We start from the raw sequence: 18134 nt of genomic DNA on the forward strand, positions 1-18134 counted from the left end.
GAAAGTGATTTTTTTTTTTTTTTTGCTAAGGATAAATGAGAAGAGGAGAGAAAGAAATTTTTTTGTGTATGTAGATGTATATGTATATTCCGTAGAAGATATTAGATAATTCTAATAATAAAAAAAAAAAATTATTTTAAATTTGTGCTTCACAAACCGAACCCTTTATACATTAAAATCAATGCACTATCACTCTCACCACCACCAGCTAGCGATTCAATTTTTTCCTTTTCAACAGTGGTAACTTTATCGTCATTGAATTTATACCACTTATTTTCGTCCAATTCATCCCTTATAAAAGCTTGATAATGTCCAGATTCAGAATTGGCACCTTGATGTGTAATGACACCAATTAAGTTATAAACACACGATGGGTTCTCACCCTTCTCCAAATTTTCAGGGAAATGTTTTTTGTACTCTTCCAACCATTGATCTTGTTCACTTTCGCTAAGAGCTACTTGCGTCTCATATTGTTCCTTTGGTGTCATGTCATTTTCGCTGGACGATGATGGGTCAAATTTACGCCTTTTGATTTCTCTTTCTTTTTCATTTTTCTCCTTTTCAACTTTTCTTAATTCATCACGAACTTTTATCTTCTCTTGCGCATATTCTGGTGTAAGCATATCGGCAACGTCCAATTGAAATGGGAAAACAACCTTACGCAAAATCTTGGATTTCTTGTTGGTGGATCTTTTCCAAAAAAATCTAACGTATTGGACGGTTAAGAATCTTGGTAATCTTGATATTTTCTTTTCTACACTATAAGTGGAATTGGCGCCAGTAAGATCTGATCTTTTTTCGATTTTTTCGTTTAAGCTTTCGAGTAGTCCATTTCTCATGAAATTTGTAGTACTGGAAATATGGCATTGTAATTTGGAATCGCTCTCGTTTTCCTTAACGGTAACATCGGTTTCATTAGCCGTATCTTTGATAGTAGTTTTAAATTGAATCCTAAAATCTTCAGAAAACTTATCACCAAATACAACACTCATACTATGGAACAGTTGTGTAAACAATTCTTCAGCGTCTTGTTGCTTATAGAACCCACCTTGTTGATCACGTTCAGCGAACTGTGGATAACATTTTCTCAAAGTATTTAATAGCACAATGGGCAAAACGCTCTTAAAACTCTTATTATGCAAATTCTCGAAACAACGTTTCATCTCAATGACAATTTGCTTATGCGTTTCTTCATCTTGTGCACTACTACTAGATGCCCCTTCAGAAGGGTTATAATTAAGAATCATATCTCTCACATCATCCACTCTGTATAAAGCCTGTAGGGTGGCATTTAAATAGCAGGTGTTACCCATATTCTTGAAACCGACAGGCGATTGAGCAAACTGTTGAACTTGTTGCTCAGGCGCAAGGTCTTCGATGAAATTGTTCTTCTTTGCTGGCTTAGAGATCAAGTTAGCATCTGGAGTCCCCAATAGCATGACTGTTGTTCCTGGTTTGATCAAAGAGGATATTTGGATGGACTCATCACCAGTTAACCCACCTTTAACCATATATTTTTGGCGAGAACTTGGAACTTGAGTCAATTCCTCTACTTTACTCTTCAAGTCAGCTGCAGTGGCATCAGTAGAAAGAGTTATTGGGTAAACTTTACCGGAATGTCTAATACTAAATTCAAACGTTTCACCACTCATCATTCAACACAAAAGTAACTCGAGCAAATGTCCTTATATATTTATCCTTCCAAAGAGCTGAATCTCGTATTCAAAAACATCAAACATATAAAGTGGCAAATCCAAAAACTATTTCACCCTTCATACATGTTTACCATTTTATATTACCACTAAGGTTTACGTGTAAAGTGATATGAATACCGATGAGACCCAATATTGTATAGATTTCATGCTATTTAGTTGAACTTTGATGCCCACATAAACAAATTAAAGAAAAGGTAAGGCTATGAATGCATAAGTTAAATATCGTTCTATGAAAAGGCGAGCTAGGTACCTTTCTTAATTGACTAATGTTTTTTAACGACACCGGCGGCATCAGCAGATTCCAAGATATAATCTCTATAGCCGTAAATAGAACCTTCGAATCTCTTGACGGTACCTTCTTCTGAGACCCAGATCTCCTTGCAGACAGAGTTAATAACGGAGATATCATGGGAAACCATCAAAACACCACCGTTAAAGTTCTTCAAGGCATCCACCAAGGCATCTAGACCGGTAGTATCCAAATGGTTAGAAGGTTCATCCAGAACCAAGATATGTGGGTTGTTTAGACACAAGGCAGCAAACGCCACACGTGATTTTTGACCACCGGACAACAGTTGCATTTTTTGTAAACCCAAAGTACCAGTGATACCAAACGAACCCAAATGACGTCTGTATTCTTCGTCGGTCTTACCTGGGAAAGAATTAGACATCCAATCCACGGCAGAAGTGTTCAAATCCATAGAGTCCACATGATGTTGCGTGAAGTAACCAATACGCAACCTTGGGTTTCTTGATACGAAACCCTTGGTTGGTCTTAATTGTTCCATCATGATCTTTAGTAATGTAGTTTTACCACAACCGTTAGCACCCACAAGCGCAATTCTAGAATCCATTTGAACATCCAAGTTCACGTCTTTCAATAGCAGGTTGTTTTCATTATAGCCAAAGAAAACGTCTTGTAGTTGAATAATAGGTGGGGATAATTTATCACATTCAGGGAATTTGAAATCAACGGTTTTGTCCTGTTCTGGTGGTTCCAAAACGGGAAGTTTTTCCAATTTTTTGATTCTTGATTGAGCTTCTTGTGATTTGGCAGCATTGTATCTATACTTGTCGATAAACTCTTGCAAATGCTTTCTGTAAGCCATTTGGTTATCGTATTCACGTTGAGCATTCTTTCTACGTTCCTCCTTTGTGGTATAAAAGGAATCGAAATCTTGGCCTCTATAGTAGTCCAATCTTTCGTTGTGTTGGTATATGATGTCTGTAGCGACTTCGTTCAAAAATGCACGATCGTGAGAAACTGTCAAGATTGTGTTTGGATAAGTTTTCAAGTATTCTGACAAGTATGCAATGGATGGGACATCCAACATATTGGAAGGTTCATCTAATAGCAACAGATCTGGTTGACAGAACAAGGCTCTTGCCAGTGATAATCTCATTCTCCAACCACCAGAGAACGAGTTGGTAGGTTGTTGTTGTGCCTCTGTACTGAAACCCAAACCGTATAATATGGAAGCGGCTCTCGCTTCAGCCTTGTCGGATTCCATATCGACTAATTTTTCGGAGATTTGTATCAAATGATTGTCCAAATCTTCTCTTTCATTGTCCAATTTTTTAACTTCCAAACTCTCTTCCTCGAATTCGCTTCTCAAAGTATCCATTTCCTTTAACCTTTCATTGATCTTGACTTCTTCACTTAGCAGTTGTTTTCTCCAAACATCAGCATCCAAGACACTCTGCAGGGCCTTTGTCTCGTCACCTCTAAGTTCTTGTTCCACATGCAGAATGGAAACGTGTTTAGGAACGTTTAGTTCTCTTCTAGACAAGGCTCTTAGTAAAGTGGATTTACCGATACCATTTTGACCCACAAGACCATATCTGTGGCCGAAACTTAGGGTCAATTGAGCATTAGAAAGAATTCTTTGGCCATCACCGACATACAAATCGAAAGTATCGATATGAATATCTTTTGATTTACCGGCGGATGAACCGAATTCCAGTGGGTTGATTTGCAAGAAGAAGGAATCGTAGTCTTCGTCCTTTTCGTCATCGATCAATTTTGAAGCCTCGTATTGAACAAACTTATTATTTCTCTTGGCGACTTTCTTGGCGATCTTTTGTTCAGCCTTGGCTAGTTTTTTCAAATCCACTCTGGTTTCCATATTTCTACCAGCATGTTCAATGTCACCGTTGACACCCATCATGCTCAAGGAGGTGTTGATGTTGGACTTACTATTGTGGCTCTTCAAGACATTAATGTCTAGCAGTCTCTTTGATGTATCACCAGTTAGTTCCAATTTGGCCTCATTTTCCTTTAGTTGGATACTCAATTGCTCCAATATGCTTTGGGCCAATTCATCCACTTTGCTCCTTGGAGCGCCTGCATCAACCAGCAAATCAGAGACGAACTTGACTTCGTTGGGCAAATCGACTTGCTTACTTTGAACGGCATCGAAAGTGATACCGGATAAATGATTGAAATATCCTACGGCATAATCAGTGACGATAGGATCAATGCTTGCTGCAGCCTTTCTCACTTGGGAACCGATACTAGGCATTATAAAGGGGATTTTGCTTTATGTATTGGTAGTTTGGTAGGTTGAAAAAAAAATCTAACCACTCTAAACGTATGCTCTTGATTTTTTGTGAGGTCAATGTGCTGGGAAAATTTTTCAGAACTTTTGGTGGCGAGAAGAAAAATAAAAAAAATGAACATGCGCAAGCCCGGAATCGAACCGGGGGCCCAACGATGGCAACGTTGGATTTTACCACTAAACCACTTGCGCTTATTTGATTGAAATTTTTGTTGTGTGAAATTGGCTGTATCACTTGCTAAAAACTGTTGAAATGGATGGCTTCGGCCACGTATTAGTTCATAATATAGGATAAAAATCTGAAACAGTATACTATTTTTATCGTCATGATACAAAAATCAAGTCTGGTAATTAGTGAAGATGATTATAAAGGTCTATTATGTTGATAATTACTTAGTTTGATGAGTTGCAATAATTCAGAATAAGCAGTTCTTTCTTAAATCAGACAAAATTCAGAGTATGGACGGTAAGTTAACATGTATAACTCATTTTCTTATGTGCTAATGTCAAATCTTAATAGATCTTTGTACTCATATTCATTAGGAATGTTTGTTTCAGTTTTAACATAATTAATATCATTAAAGGATGTTCGGGATTACCTGTTTAACATGAGAAATGTTATGTCCAGAATCACCTATCCCAACATATCAATTGACCGGGAACTAAAATTTAAGGAAGTGAGTTACACCAGATAACTTAATATTGATGTTTAAATTATGTCTGAACCATTGGGTTTGGTGTAACCAGTCATCGCGCTTTTTATGTCGTTTGTCGTGTCGTATAAGTCTTGCTAATCATATTGTGTATGTCCAAATGTAACTATTAGCTGCAAGGTATTACAGTTTCGGTCACGAATACCGTGTTGAGCTGGTTACAGACCTGGGGCCCTTAGAGAAATTTTGATCATAAGGAACGCGTACGGTGATTGGAATATTGGTTAGATCACGTGGGAGTCCCTGTGCTTCAACAATATCATCATAAAACATTTTATCTGTTACAGATAGTTTGAATGCAGATTCTGATATTGACACACAGTCCTGAAAGGTGTCATAGACGGTAAAATCGTCAGACATGTTGTAGGACGGGTACAGAGTCGGTAGACCATTCTGAGATGTGTATGAGTTAGGGCTCACGCCGTGCGCTTCAAAAACACTCGATCAACTCTTTGCGAGTTGGGTGAGCGGTCGAATTGTAAGAAGTGAATATGACTGCATCAGCGAGAGATATATAAATCGCACACAGGAAGAACTGGTCAAAGATATTCATTGTGCTGATCACTTAACCAACAGTCGGCCGCGAATAATTCGTGAGAATGAGCTGCCAACGCACGTAAACAGTGACGTCTATAGAACACAATATACAAAAGGGAGCTACTAGTGGTCGAGGAGCGAGGGCTTTGCAATGTTTTTGCTAAGCATCTATGTACGAAGGAGTATATTTGTTGCACCCGAAGTATATATAAATACAAAACAATTAGATTAGATCCGAGATTCTGACGCTTCGGCCCTTTGGCTACATTGTGCTGATAGTTAGTAGTTTAGCAAGTAGTAATAATCAAAAAAGAACTGCTTTTGTTGAATGCGGTACTCTTCCCCTCTTTGTGTGTTCTATCATTCATTGATCGTGTTACAACATGAATCCTTGCGCTTCTGCTTTCACCAAATTCGACGACTGCCTGAAAATTGTTTCCTCGTTCTCAAAAAGCAAGGAGTAATATACATACCGGGTATTGTAATTGTGTGGCCAACGCAACGCCTGCTCCCTTGACCTCGACCTCGACTCTCCACTGCCGCAGCGGCGCTACCAAGAACGGTAGCAACCTCGGCGGCTATTTTTTTTTTCGGCAAAACATAATGATATAGCAAGGAGAGGGGCGTTATACCTACATATATATGTGTAGTATGTAAAACGTAAAATGTGATATGTATGTATATATGTATGCGGGGGACGGGGCGCCGTTACTTGTCCTCGAACATGTGAAGCTTGTTGTAGATGTCCTTTTTGAAGTCCTCGTACTTAAAGGACGACTTCCTGCGTGGCGGATCGGGTTGCAAGGCGGCGTCGCGAGGAATCCTAGTGTTGTTACCGCTGCCGTTGTTGAGGAACGAGCTCTTGAAGATTGGCTGGTCACTTGTTCCGGAGCTGGCCGGCGTGTGCGAGATGGAGTCGCCCATGTCCACGCCCGCGTGGCTCATGTCCGAGTCGTTGGTGGTTTGGTACTGCAAGTTGTGGATGGTATTCTGGAAGTCCATGGGTCCGCTGCCCCTGCGCTCAGCAGCGGAGACTGCTCCCGAGGAAGACTCCGAGACCGGGGCCGGGGCCGGGGCCGGGATCGGGATCGGAGCGTGCTCGCCGATGCTGCTCTCGCGTTCCCGGGCTTGTGCCCGGGAACTGAGTGCGTCCATGTAGTTAGTGGACCGCCGTCTGAGCATGGGGGTGGGTTTCTCCGCGGTGGGGGCGGGCGTGGTTGGGCCCGGGAGGTTGAACGTAGAAACGCTGGGCGTTTCCTGCGCAGAGGGCGGCTCGTCAATGTTGAGGAAGTCCTGCGACCTGGCGTAGCTTGCAGACGTGCCCAGCTGGGGTGCGTTCAGGTGACTGTTCGGCATCTTGTATGTGTATGAGTGTGTGTGTGTGTGTGTGTGTATTTTCTATATGTTACGTACTTGTACTCATCGCTACTGAGAGTGGGCCCTGCTTGCGCAACACAAATCAAGGCCAACAGGGTTGTACCTGTATATATATGTGTGTGTGTGCTTGCTTTTACAGCGTGCGCTAAACGCAAACCGCGCTCACTCCACCCCACATCCCCCAGATCAGGGGATGCCGTGGAGAAACAAGGGATTTATCACTGAGCACGGGCGCGCAGTGACTGCACCACAAACTCGCACACCAGCAACGCCCAGTGGCGCGTCTCCGCGGCATCCAGGTGGCGGAAGTCGTCGCGCACGGTGTGCCATGTGCTCGGGAACGGCAGCGGGATCGCGTGCAGCACGTGCACGCCCGCGGCCAGGAACGGCGTGTGGTCGTCGTCGACGACCGCGCGTCCGAGCGCTAGGTAGCGGTAGTCCGTGGGGTCGAGGCGCTTGCGCTGGCGGGCGGCCTGGGCGGCTAGCGGCGACTCCGACGCGGAGTCGCCGCTGCGCCGGAATAGCAGGTCGTCCTCGATCCGGTTGAGCAGCTGGTACTCCTGGTGGGAGTCTGCGTGGTAGCTGGGCACCAGCGGCTCCTCCTCGCCGCTGCCCAGCAGGTCCATCAGCAGCAGCAGGCGCACGGACGGCATCGTGCCGTCCGCTAGCCACTGCGCTGCCAGCCGCCGGGCCCCGTAGATCGAGTCCTCGGGCCCCCACTCCTCGAACGCCTCTTCACCGTCAAAGAACACGATCTTCACGCCCAGCGTAGAGCCCGTCACTACGGGGCCCACTGTCTCCAGCTTCGCCTGCTCTGTCGCGCGCTCGTAGCGCGCGACATGCGTCAGGAATTGTGCTGCGTACATCAGCGCGGCACACGAGGCCGCGCTGTCGATGGCGCCCACCATGCCCGCGGGTTCGATCTTGGTGTCGTAGTGGGCGGCTAACACCACGTACTCGCTGGCGTTGTTCTGCAGCGTCATCACGAGGTTGGTGAAGTTGTAGCCGTTCTCCTCGAAAGGCTGCGTCTCCACGGCCCACTCGCCTGCCAGTGTCGAGTTGAAGTGCTCGACAATGAACTCCCGGACCTCGCGCGAACCTTCGGACCCGGGAACGCGCGTCCTGTTAAACGGCAGCAGCAGATTGCTGCTGCTGCTGCTGCCCGGCTTATCGCCGTCGTCGTCGAGGCTGATAGCCTCATTCAAATGTGCTGCGTGGTACTCCTCGTACGACAGCTCCCAGCCAATTGCCCTGTGTGCGCCCAGCAGTACTAACGCGCACACCAGACCAACTACGTGTAGGCTCCGACTGTATCTCATTGTCACGCTTGTAAGGTCCTCTCTCTCTTTTCTGCAGAATAACAATAGGGCGCTTTTTTATGTTTGTTTGGCTCGGTTGGAAAGAAAAAAAAAAAAAAAATAGAGCGGAAACTCATTTATGTACCTCTTGACGAACGCCATAGGCGCTTGAAAAGTAAATAAAGGGCCTTAAGGACAATAATTGCGCCAAAGATGATGATGAAGATGGCCATAACCACCGAGTCTCACACACGCACAAGACCGCACAGCACATGCCATCCGAAGAGGTCCGCGAACCCGTCCACTTCCCGGACGGCTCGCACGCACGATCGCCGCCCTCAACCGCCACGTCCTCCATACACGCCACCGATGGTGCGCAGCCCCGGCCAAACTACATCAAGAAACCGTCCCTCCACATAATGTCCACGTCCACCACGTCCACCACCACGGACCTGGTGACCAACCCGATCCTGAGCAACATCTCTATACCAAAGATCAGCCCGCCTGCGTCGTTGTCGGGCGCCAGCAGTGCCAGTACCAGTGCTAGTGCGGGTCACGTGACCGTGGATCGCACTGCGCACGCCAAGGCCAGCTCCAGTAAGAAGGGCACGCCCGCACAGGCCACCGGTAGAGTGCCCCCCAACGCCATCAAGAGGCACCCTAGCCGCTTCAAGCCCGCGCACGCGCTGCAGCTGCCCATCAAGAACGACTCCAACCTGAAACGGTCCAGCATCTATGCGTCCAAGTCCACCGTCACCGCCATCCCCATCAGGAATAGCCGCCCAATGTCCATGCAGAACTCGTACGCACGCACCCCAGACAGCGACCACGATGACGGTGACGAGGCCTCCTCCATAAAGAGCGCCTCTTCTTCGCTGACCGCGTCCTTGTCGAAGAGCTTTCTGTTCGCGTTCTACAACAACCGCAAGAAGGACAAGATCGCCAACAATGGCGTGCTCTCGAAGGAGTACTGGATGAAGGACGAGAGCTCCAAGGACTGTTTCAGCTGCGGCAAGACCTTCAACACCTTCCGGAGGAAACACCACTGCAGGATATGCGGCCAGATCTTCTGCAGCAACTGCACTCTCCTGATAGACGGCAACCGGTTCGGCTGCCACGCCAAGATGCGGGTGTGCCACAACTGCTACGAGCACGCAGACACGTATGAGGACTCCAGCGACGAGGAGAACGACTCCGCCGTCCAATTGAACGAGCCGGCCTCCCGCTCTCGCTCCCGCTCCTCGAACTCCAATTCATATTCGCATTCGCATTCGCACCTGCACCTCCTGTCACAAGAGACCCACATCAACGCCGACCACCATCTTCACCACCACCACCACCACCATCTTCATCATGACCCGGTGACAGCAGCCGCCAACCCTCAGCAGCAGAACGAGGTCTACTTGTTGAACGACGATGACGTGCAAAGCATCATGACCTCGGGCGAGGACTCTAAACTGTTCATTTCGACGCCGCCCCCGCCACCCAAGATGGCCATCCCGGCCACCAAGCAAGGCGGCTCGTTGGAGATCTCGTTCGACTCGGAAAACAATAGACCCCTGCATCACCAGGACGATAAACCCGCGCGTCATCATCATCATCTCGAGTCCGCACCCACTAGGTACACCATCAGAGACATGGACAACATGTCGCACTACGACGCAAACTCAAACTCTACCCTGAGGCCCCACTATAGCACCAACAACAGCACCATCACTGTCAATAACGCCGGCAACACCAGCTCCATCACCACCCCCAACAACCACAACAACCCCGCGCATTCTTTGAGGAGATCACTCTTCCACTACGTAAGTAGCAGTAGCATCAACAAGGACAGTGCCAATAGCTCTGCTAGTCTCACTAAACCCGCCTCGTCCACCCAATCCTCTCCTATGCTGGACTCTGCCAATCGTATCATCGGAAACTATGCTCATAGAAACTATAAGTTTAAATTTAACTACAACGCCAAGGACCGCTCGCAACAAAACAGCACTGGCAACAACAGCAACGAGAACAATAACGCTATCAATCTCAACAGCAACAACAGCAACAACAACAACAGCAACAGCAACAGCAACAGCAACAGCAACAGCAACATCATCATCATCAGTAGCAGCAGTGGTGGCGGTGATGGTATTGATGACAGCAGTAATACCACCTCAAACAACAACAGTACCACTTTCGCACTTAACAGAAAGAAAAAAAATCCGTTGACAAAGTCCAAATCTACGTCCACTTATCAGGAATACCCCCTGAACGAGGAAGACTCTTCGGAAGACGAGGGCTCTATGTCCATATACTCAGTCCTTAATGACGTCCATAAAACAGATAACCCAATCAGATCGATGAGGAATTCTACCAAGTCCTTCCAAAGAGCGCAGGCCTCACTACAGAGAATGAGATTTAGAAGGAAAAGTAAAAGCAAACATTTCTCCAGTAACTCCAAAAGTTCCATTTACAGAGACCTTAATTTTTTAACCAACAGCACGCCCAATTTACTCTCTGTGGTGAGTGACGACAATATATACGATTGTTCTTCACCTTTGCAAGACAAGGGTTCTTCATCGGCCATCAGCGGAAGCAATGATAGGAAATTTAGCAATGACTGCAGTAGTAACAACAACAGCACTAGTAGTAGCAATGTGAACTCTGATCCTTGGAAAAGGATCGCTAGTATATCCGGGTTCAAGTTGAAAAAGGAGAAGAAAAGGGAGTTGAACGAAGTGTCTCTTTTGCATATGCATGCACTACTGAAACAACTTTTGAACGACCAAGAGATTTCTAACCCTCAAGAATGGATCACTCTGCTGGATGGCGCCTTGCGTAAAGTTCTAAGAACAATTTTGAATGCAAGAGAGCTGAATACTCTGGACTACAGACAAACGTACGTGAAAATAAAGAGAATCAGTGGGGGTTCCCCTCAAAGTTCGGAATATATTGACGGGGTGGTCTTTTCGAAAGCATTGCCCTCAAAGACCATGCCTCGTGTTTTGAAGAATCCAAGGATTCTATTAATCATGTTCCCCTTGGAATACCAAAAGAATAACAACCACTTCCTCAGTATAGATTCGGTTTTCAGGCAAGAGCGTGAATACTTGGATAAACTCGTTTCTAGGTTGAAATCTCTAAATCCAGATATTATTTACGTCGGCGCCAATGTAAGCGGGTATGCGTTGGAGCTATTAAATGATTCCAGAATTGTCGTACAGTTTAACATGAAACCGCAAGTAATTGAAAGAATTGCCAAACTAACCGAGGCAGATATCGCCATTTCTGTGGATAAGTTGGCAACCAATATCAAGATGGGTGAGTGTGAAACATTCGAAGTTAAAAGCTATATTTACGGTAATGTTAGTAAGACTTACACTTTTCTTCGTGGTTGCAATCCAGAACTGGGCGGCACGATCTTATTGAGAGGTGACAATCTAGACAACTTAAGAAAAATCAAACAGGTTTCTGAATTTATGGTCTACGCAATTTTTTCATTGAAATTGGAAAGTTCGTTTTTTAACGATAATTTTATTCAACTTTCCACAGACGTTTATTTGAAAAGAATGGAATCTAAAAAATTGCAAACTGTCAAAGGTTATTTTGCAGATTTCTTGATTAAATTCAATAATAGAATTTTGACTGTGTCACCAACGGTGGATTTCCCTATTCCCTTCCTTTTAGCAAAGGCCAGAGGGTTAGAAAATAATCTACTGCAAAGGCTCAACCAATATGAGAGTGAAGCTGATTTGGATCCGCAAACTCGACTGGATATGCTACAAGGTTTGGAATCCACCATCACGAAAAAACATTTAGGAAACTTGATAAAATTTCTGCACGAAACGGAAATCGAAACTTTGGAGCTAGAATTCCAAAAAAGAAGTCGTCAATGGGAAGTTTCATATTCTTCATCGTATAATTTGCTCGGTACTGGATCACACCAATCCATAACGGTTCTTTATTCAATGGTTTCGACAAAGACCGCCACACCTTGCGTTGGCCCTCAAATTGTTACTATTGACTATTTTTGGGATAGTGATATTTCCATTGGACAGTTTATCGAAAATGTCGTGGGCACCGCATGGTATCCCTGTCAGCAAGGTTGTAATGGTTTGTACCTAGATCATTACAGAAGTTACGTTCATGGCTCAGGGAAAGTGGATGTCCTGATCGAAAAATTCCAAACCAGATTACCCAAATTAAAAGACATAATTCTCACTTGGAGTTACTGTAAGAAATGCGGGACGTCCACTCCTATTTTGCAGATCAGTGAAAAAACCTGGAATTATTCCTTTGGAAAATACTTAGAGGTTATGTTTTGGAGTTACAAAGATAGTGTGGCAGGGATTGGAAAATGTCCGCATGATTTTACCAAAGATCACGTTAAGTACTTCGGCTACAATGACTTGGTAGTTCGGTTAGAGTATTCCGATTTGGAGGTCCATGAGTTAATAACACCACCACGTAAAATAAAATGGAAACCTCATATTGATATAAAATTGAAAGTGGAATTATATTATAAAATTTTGGAAAAGATCAACAATTTCTATGGGAGTGTTTTAAACCGTTTGGAACGTATTAAACTGGACAGTATGAGTAGAGATAAAGTTCTAAGTGGACAGGCTAAAATTGCTGAATTGAAAAATAATGCCACAGAGGAGCAAAAACTAATGCTGCAGGACTTGGATACTTTCTACGGCGATAGCCCTTGTGACCAACATTTGCCACTCAACTTAGTTATCAAATCTCTATACGATAAAGCTGTTAACTGGGACTCTACGTTTGCAATATTCGCAAAAAGCTATTTGCCTTCTGAAACTGATATTAGCCGTATCACAGCTAAACAATTGAAAAAACTATTCTATGACTCTTCAAGAAAGGAAAGCGAAGACAAAAAATCCCTTCATGATGAAAAGATGAAGACTATCAAACTTGAAAGGATCGAACCCCCTTCTGACGAATTAAAAGATATTGGGAAATTCAAAACGGATGACAAGGACGAGAGTGACAACACTGATACGAAGAATGATACGAAGAACGAGCTACAGATTGAAGTTATTCCAGCCATTTCGAAAGATGCTATCCCAAATATTCCGGTAAGTGGTACTAACCATGTGCCAGTTACACCCTCCGCATCTTCTATTCATTCTTCTTCGACCCCTCAAGCAGATGATCGTCCGTCAATGAGCAGAAGTGGAACAGGTACATCTGTGACCTATGATAAAACTAATAGGCCTAATTTGAGGAAAATGAGCAGTGATAGCAGTTTATTTGGATTAGCATCGCTCGCTACCGAATACAGTAAAAATAACAAGGTGGGCAAGCTAGCCACATTTTTCGATCAAATGCATTTCGATGCTCTATCCAAGGAATTTGAACTGGAACGTGAAAGAGAAAGACTACAACTTAATAAGGATAAATATCAAGCCATAAGGCTACAGACATCGACACCGATCGTAGAGATTTATAAAAACGTTAAAGACGCTGTTGATGAACCACTTCACTCTAGAAGTTCGGGCAATATTGTGGCAGCTCCGAATGTAAAAGGTTCAGAAGTTCTAACAGGAGAACATTCCCGGAACAGCCACTCCAATCCTCCCAATTTGGATCAAAATTTGGAAACTGAATTAGAGAACTCTATCAGCCAATGGGGAGAGAATATATTAAACCCTTCTGCAAAGACTCACTCTACTACGCAAACGATCCCTAAGCCGATGGTTAGAGAAACATCAGACAATCCAAAATCGGAACCCCTTCCGCCTGTAATAACAGCAACAACTGTCAATAAGGTGCAATCTACGCCACAACCAGAAAAGTCACTATTGATGAAAACTTTAAGCAATTTCTGGGCTGATAGGTCTGCATATTTATGGAAACCTCTTGTTTATCCAACCTACCTCACAGAACATGTCTTTACTGACAGCGACGTTATCATTCGGGAGGACGAACCAAGCTCCTTGATCGCATTTTGTCTGAGCACTTCGGACTATAGAAATAAAATGACGAATTTGAATGCTCAGCAACAACATCAACAAACAGCAGAACCTGTCACGTCTAAGTTCGGAGAAAACACGGGAGGGAATGTCCAAAATCTGGATCCTTCTGCAAATATTTCCCCATCAGTTTCTCGTACTTCCCGTAATAAAGGAAAGGATTCAGAGATTTCCTCGGTTGCCACCGGAAAGGATGGTTTGATTAGCTCTTACACCATTGACGGTACGCATGATAAAACACCACAAGCATCACAAACACACTCACAGCCCAATCTTGATGATCTTCAAGAATTGGAAAGAACCATGACTAAAAAGACGGCCACACATTTAAGATATCAGTTTGAAGAAGGATTAACAGTTATGTCATGTAAGATCTTTTTCACCGAACATTTCGACGTTTTCAGAAAGATTTGTGATTGTCAAGATAGCTTTATTCAAAGTTTATCAAGATGTATTAAATGGGACTCCAACGGTGGTAAAAGTGGGAGTGGGTTTTTAAAAACTTTAGATGATAGATTTATCATAAAGGAGCTGTCACACGCAGAGTTAGAAGCGTTTATTAAGTTCGCGCCAAGTTATTTTGAATATATGGCACAAGCAATGTTCCATGATTTACCAACAACTTTGGCTAAGGTGTTTGGATTTTATCAAATTCAAGTGAAAAGTTCTATATCGAGCTCTAAAAGTTATAAGATGGACGTTATCATTATGGAGAATTTGTTTTACGAGAAGAAGACAACGAGAATATTTGATTTGAAAGGTTCTATGAGAAATAGACATGTCGAGCAAACGGGCAAAGCCAACGAAGTTTTATTGGATGAAAATATGGTGGAGTATATTTACGAATCACCCATCCATGTCCGTGAATATGATAAAAAGCTTCTGAGGGCCTCTGTCTGGAATGACACTTTATTCCTGGCCAAGATGAATGTCATGGATTACTCTTTAGTCATTGGTATTGACAATGAAGGGTATACTTTGACGGTGGGTATCATTGATTTCATAAGAACCTTTACGTGGGACAAAAAATTAGAAAGTTGGGTCAAAGAAAAAGGCTTAGTTGGTGGAGCCAGTGTAATCAAACAGCCTACGGTTGTAACACCTAGACAATATAAGAAACGTTTCAGGGAAGCAATGGAAAGGTATATCCTAATGGTTCCTGACCCATGGTATAGAGAAGGAAATTGATGTATACATACGTACATATTAGTTCATGAGTTTGTAAACCATAATGCATTTTACTACACGGGAATTGTTTCAAAAGCTCCAAAAAATAAGAAAAAAAGTTAAAAAAGAAATGCGTCACAGACAGGATTCGAACCTGCGCAGGTAAAACCCAATGCCTAATTGCTTTTCTGAGGAAATAGCAGGGCATCGCCTTAACCACTCGGCCACTGGGACAGAATTTGTTATACAAGCTCGATATACAACTGCTTCTAATAAAAAGGGAAATGATATTCTATACGAGCAGCTATGAGCAAACAATGTACTGTGGTTAGCATTACGCTATTCGATATATTTGCAGGCATAATTCACCCATTTTCTAGCATATAGAGGTAATAAAGAGAAAGTAAAGAGCTCGGCCAATCGGTGTATATAAGTCTAAGGAAACCAGACCTTTCTATGCTTCTTTTTGTATACTGTACTTTATGTGACTGGCCGGTGTACGAGGACATTAGTTGGGGATCGCTTACGCTCGCTATGGGTTGCAGCTCTTGTATTTCATGCACAGATGTCTCGTATTGAAATATTGTAGATTTAAATACATGATGCGTGTCACTATACGCAAGAGTGGTTACAACATTCTTGTAACGCGATTCTTGTACCGACGTGAGAAAAGGGAGTAACCCAAAAGTCAGTCTGTTTTAGGCATGATCAAGGCACAGTTGTTAAAGCAGAATTCGGGCAGCTAAAATGGATCTTAAACTAGATGACAAAGAAGAAAACCCTGCAATGATAATGATAATTGACGGAATATCTACGAGACACTCTGTTCCGGCATTTGGCGAACAGGCCATGTGAAAGTACGCCCAGATCACGTCAAGTGACATTAAAATTATTATTGTAACACATGTTGAGATTATCTGGCTTTTCATTTTTTTTTCATATTATTACCCGCGCTTTTCCTCATTAAGGGCTTTTGCAGTTCAATGCTAACAGTAATGCCTTAAGGCATCGTTGTTCCGCGCTTTACCAAGAACTCAGTAGCGGTCGCTGTCGTTTTTCAGGCCTCTCTCACATCAACCAGTCAATAATCGTGTCCCACTGAACTCTTCATTCTTTCTTTTAGCCTGGCGATGTCTGATTCAACGCCCACTATCAACTTTATTAATTTTAATCAAACCGGAACATGTATATCCCTTGGGACATCAAGAGGGTTCAAGATATTCAATTGTGAGCCCTTTGGTAAATTTTACTCGGAAGACAGTGGTGGTTATGCTATCGTCGAGATGCTTTTCTCCACGTCGTTGTTGGCCCTTGTTGGCATAGGTGACCAACCTGCGCTTTCGCCAAGGAGGTTGCGTATAATAAATACAAAGAAACACTCCGTTATTTGTGAGGTAACCTTTCCAACGTCTATATTGAGTGTCAAGATGAACAAATCTCGATTGGTGGTGCTCTTGCAGGAGCAGATTTATATTTATGACATTAATACTATGAGATTATTGCATACTATAGAAACAAACTCCAACCCACGTGGCCTTATGGCCATGTCCCCTTCAGTCGCTAATAGCTACTTAGTGTACCCATCGCCACCGAAGGTAATTAACTCCGAAATAAAGGCACATGCCACTACAAATAATATCACACTATCAGTGGGTGGCAACACAGAGGCTGGTTTCAAGAGAGATCAGCAGGACAACTGCAACGATGACATCAATGACTCGGATCAGTATTCAAGTTTTACAAAAAGAGATGATGCTGACCCAGCAAGCAACAACGGCGGTAAAAGTAGCATAATAAAGAATGGGGACGTGATTGTGTTCAACTTGGAGACTTTACAACCCACAATGGTCATCGAAGCTCACAAGGGAGAAATTGCTGCAATGGCGACTAGTTTCGATGGGACGTTAATGGCCACAGCTTCTGATAAAGGAACCATCATCAGAGTGTTTGATATCGAAACGGGTGCTAAGATCTATCAATTTAGAAGAGGTACGTACGCGACAAGGATCTACTCCATATCATTCAGTGAAGACAACCACTACTTGGCGGTTACAGGTTCCTCCAAAACCGTGCATATCTTTAAACTGGGACACTCGATGGGCAGCAACAGATTGGACAGCGATGAGAGCAACATGGAAGAAGTCACAGCTGATGACTCGTCGTTGGACACTAACAGTTTCGACGCATTAAGTGACGAGGAAAACTCAACAAGACTGGCAAGAGAACCGTACGTGGACGCGTCAAGAAAGACGATGGGTCGGATGATACGCTACTCTTCTCAGAAGCTATCCCGAAGAGCCGCCAGAACACTGGGACAAATCTTCCCCATCAAAGTCACCTCACTCTTGGAATCCTCGCGGCATTTCGCGTCTTTGAAACTCCCCATTGAGACGAATTCCCATGTGATGACCATATCTAGTATAGGCTCTCCTATAGATATAGACACGTCAGAATACCCGGAACTTTTCGAAACAGGCAGTTCCGTAGGTACAGAGCCCCATCGCGACCCCATAATGAAGATGATTCCCATCAGAGTTGTTTCGTCGGACGGTTACCTGTACAACTTCGTCATGGACCCCGAAAGAGGCGGTGATTGCTTAATACTTTCGCAATACTCTATTTTGATGGATTAACCACGGAAGCACCCCACGCACCTTCCGCGTACATAATAAACGCATATATACCATAGTTTATATAAAACTCCCACGTATAAGCTGTTCTCTTGCATAATATCTCCGTCATCATTTTCTCACTGCGGTTTTTTCAATCGGAACAATAGAAATCGCCC

At 43.7% G+C, this 18134-nt stretch overlaps 6 protein-coding genes and 2 non-coding genes across 8 annotated transcripts; 2 read left to right on the forward strand and 6 right to left on the reverse strand.

Annotated features, from left to right (window-relative positions):
* Positions 1-149: 149 nt before the first annotated feature.
* Positions 150-1652, reverse strand: UBP6 (ubiquitin-specific protease UBP6; the record flags this gene model as incomplete). Its single annotated transcript, XM_018364848.1, has 1 exon — positions 150-1652. One exon carries the CDS (start codon positions 1650-1652, stop codon positions 150-152), a length of 1503 nt encoding a protein of 500 aa, XP_018222551.1.
* A 326-nt stretch (positions 1653-1978) lies between these two features.
* GCN20 (putative AAA family ATPase GCN20) lies at positions 1979-4237 on the reverse strand (the record flags this gene model as incomplete). The annotated part of the gene is made up of 1 exon (XM_018364849.1): positions 1979-4237. One exon carries the CDS (start codon positions 4235-4237, stop codon positions 1979-1981), a length of 2259 nt encoding a protein of 752 aa, XP_018222552.1.
* Positions 4238-4394: 157 nt separating this feature from the next.
* DI49_1673 lies at positions 4395-4465 on the reverse strand. Its single transcript has one exon. It is a non-coding gene; the product is annotated as a tRNA-Gly (tRNA).
* A 1766-nt stretch (positions 4466-6231) lies between these two features.
* Positions 6232-6879, reverse strand: IGD1 (Igd1p; the record flags this gene model as incomplete). The annotated part of the gene is made up of 1 exon (XM_018364850.1): positions 6232-6879. One exon carries the CDS (start codon positions 6877-6879, stop codon positions 6232-6234), a length of 648 nt encoding a protein of 215 aa, XP_018222553.1.
* Positions 6880-7118: 239 nt separating this feature from the next.
* On the reverse strand, positions 7119-8219 carry DI49_1675 (uncharacterized protein; the record flags this gene model as incomplete). Its single annotated transcript, XM_018364851.1, has 1 exon — positions 7119-8219. The coding sequence occupies one exon, from the start codon at positions 8217-8219 to the stop codon at positions 7119-7121; it is 1101 nt and encodes a 366-aa protein (XP_018222554.1).
* A 251-nt stretch (positions 8220-8470) lies between these two features.
* Positions 8471-15367, forward strand: FAB1 (1-phosphatidylinositol-3-phosphate 5-kinase; the record flags this gene model as incomplete). The annotated part of the gene is made up of 1 exon (XM_018364852.1): positions 8471-15367. One exon carries the CDS (start codon positions 8471-8473, stop codon positions 15365-15367), a length of 6897 nt encoding a protein of 2298 aa, XP_018222555.1.
* Positions 15368-15479: 112 nt separating this feature from the next.
* Positions 15480-15580, reverse strand: DI49_1677. The gene is given in 2 exon segments: positions 15480-15525; positions 15543-15580. It is a non-coding gene; the product is annotated as a tRNA-Ser (tRNA).
* Positions 15581-16476: 896 nt separating this feature from the next.
* ATG18 (phosphoinositide binding protein ATG18) lies at positions 16477-17979 on the forward strand (the record flags this gene model as incomplete). The annotated part of the gene is made up of 1 exon (XM_018364853.1): positions 16477-17979. The coding sequence occupies one exon, from the start codon at positions 16477-16479 to the stop codon at positions 17977-17979; it is 1503 nt and encodes a 500-aa protein (XP_018222556.1).
* Between the last annotated feature and the right edge of the window lie 155 nt (positions 17980-18134).

This window comes from Saccharomyces eubayanus, chromosome VI (genome assembly GCF_001298625.1).
Source record: "Saccharomyces eubayanus strain FM1318 chromosome VI, whole genome shotgun sequence".
In the NCBI taxonomy this organism is placed as follows: domain Eukaryota; kingdom Fungi; phylum Ascomycota; class Saccharomycetes; order Saccharomycetales; family Saccharomycetaceae; genus Saccharomyces; species Saccharomyces eubayanus.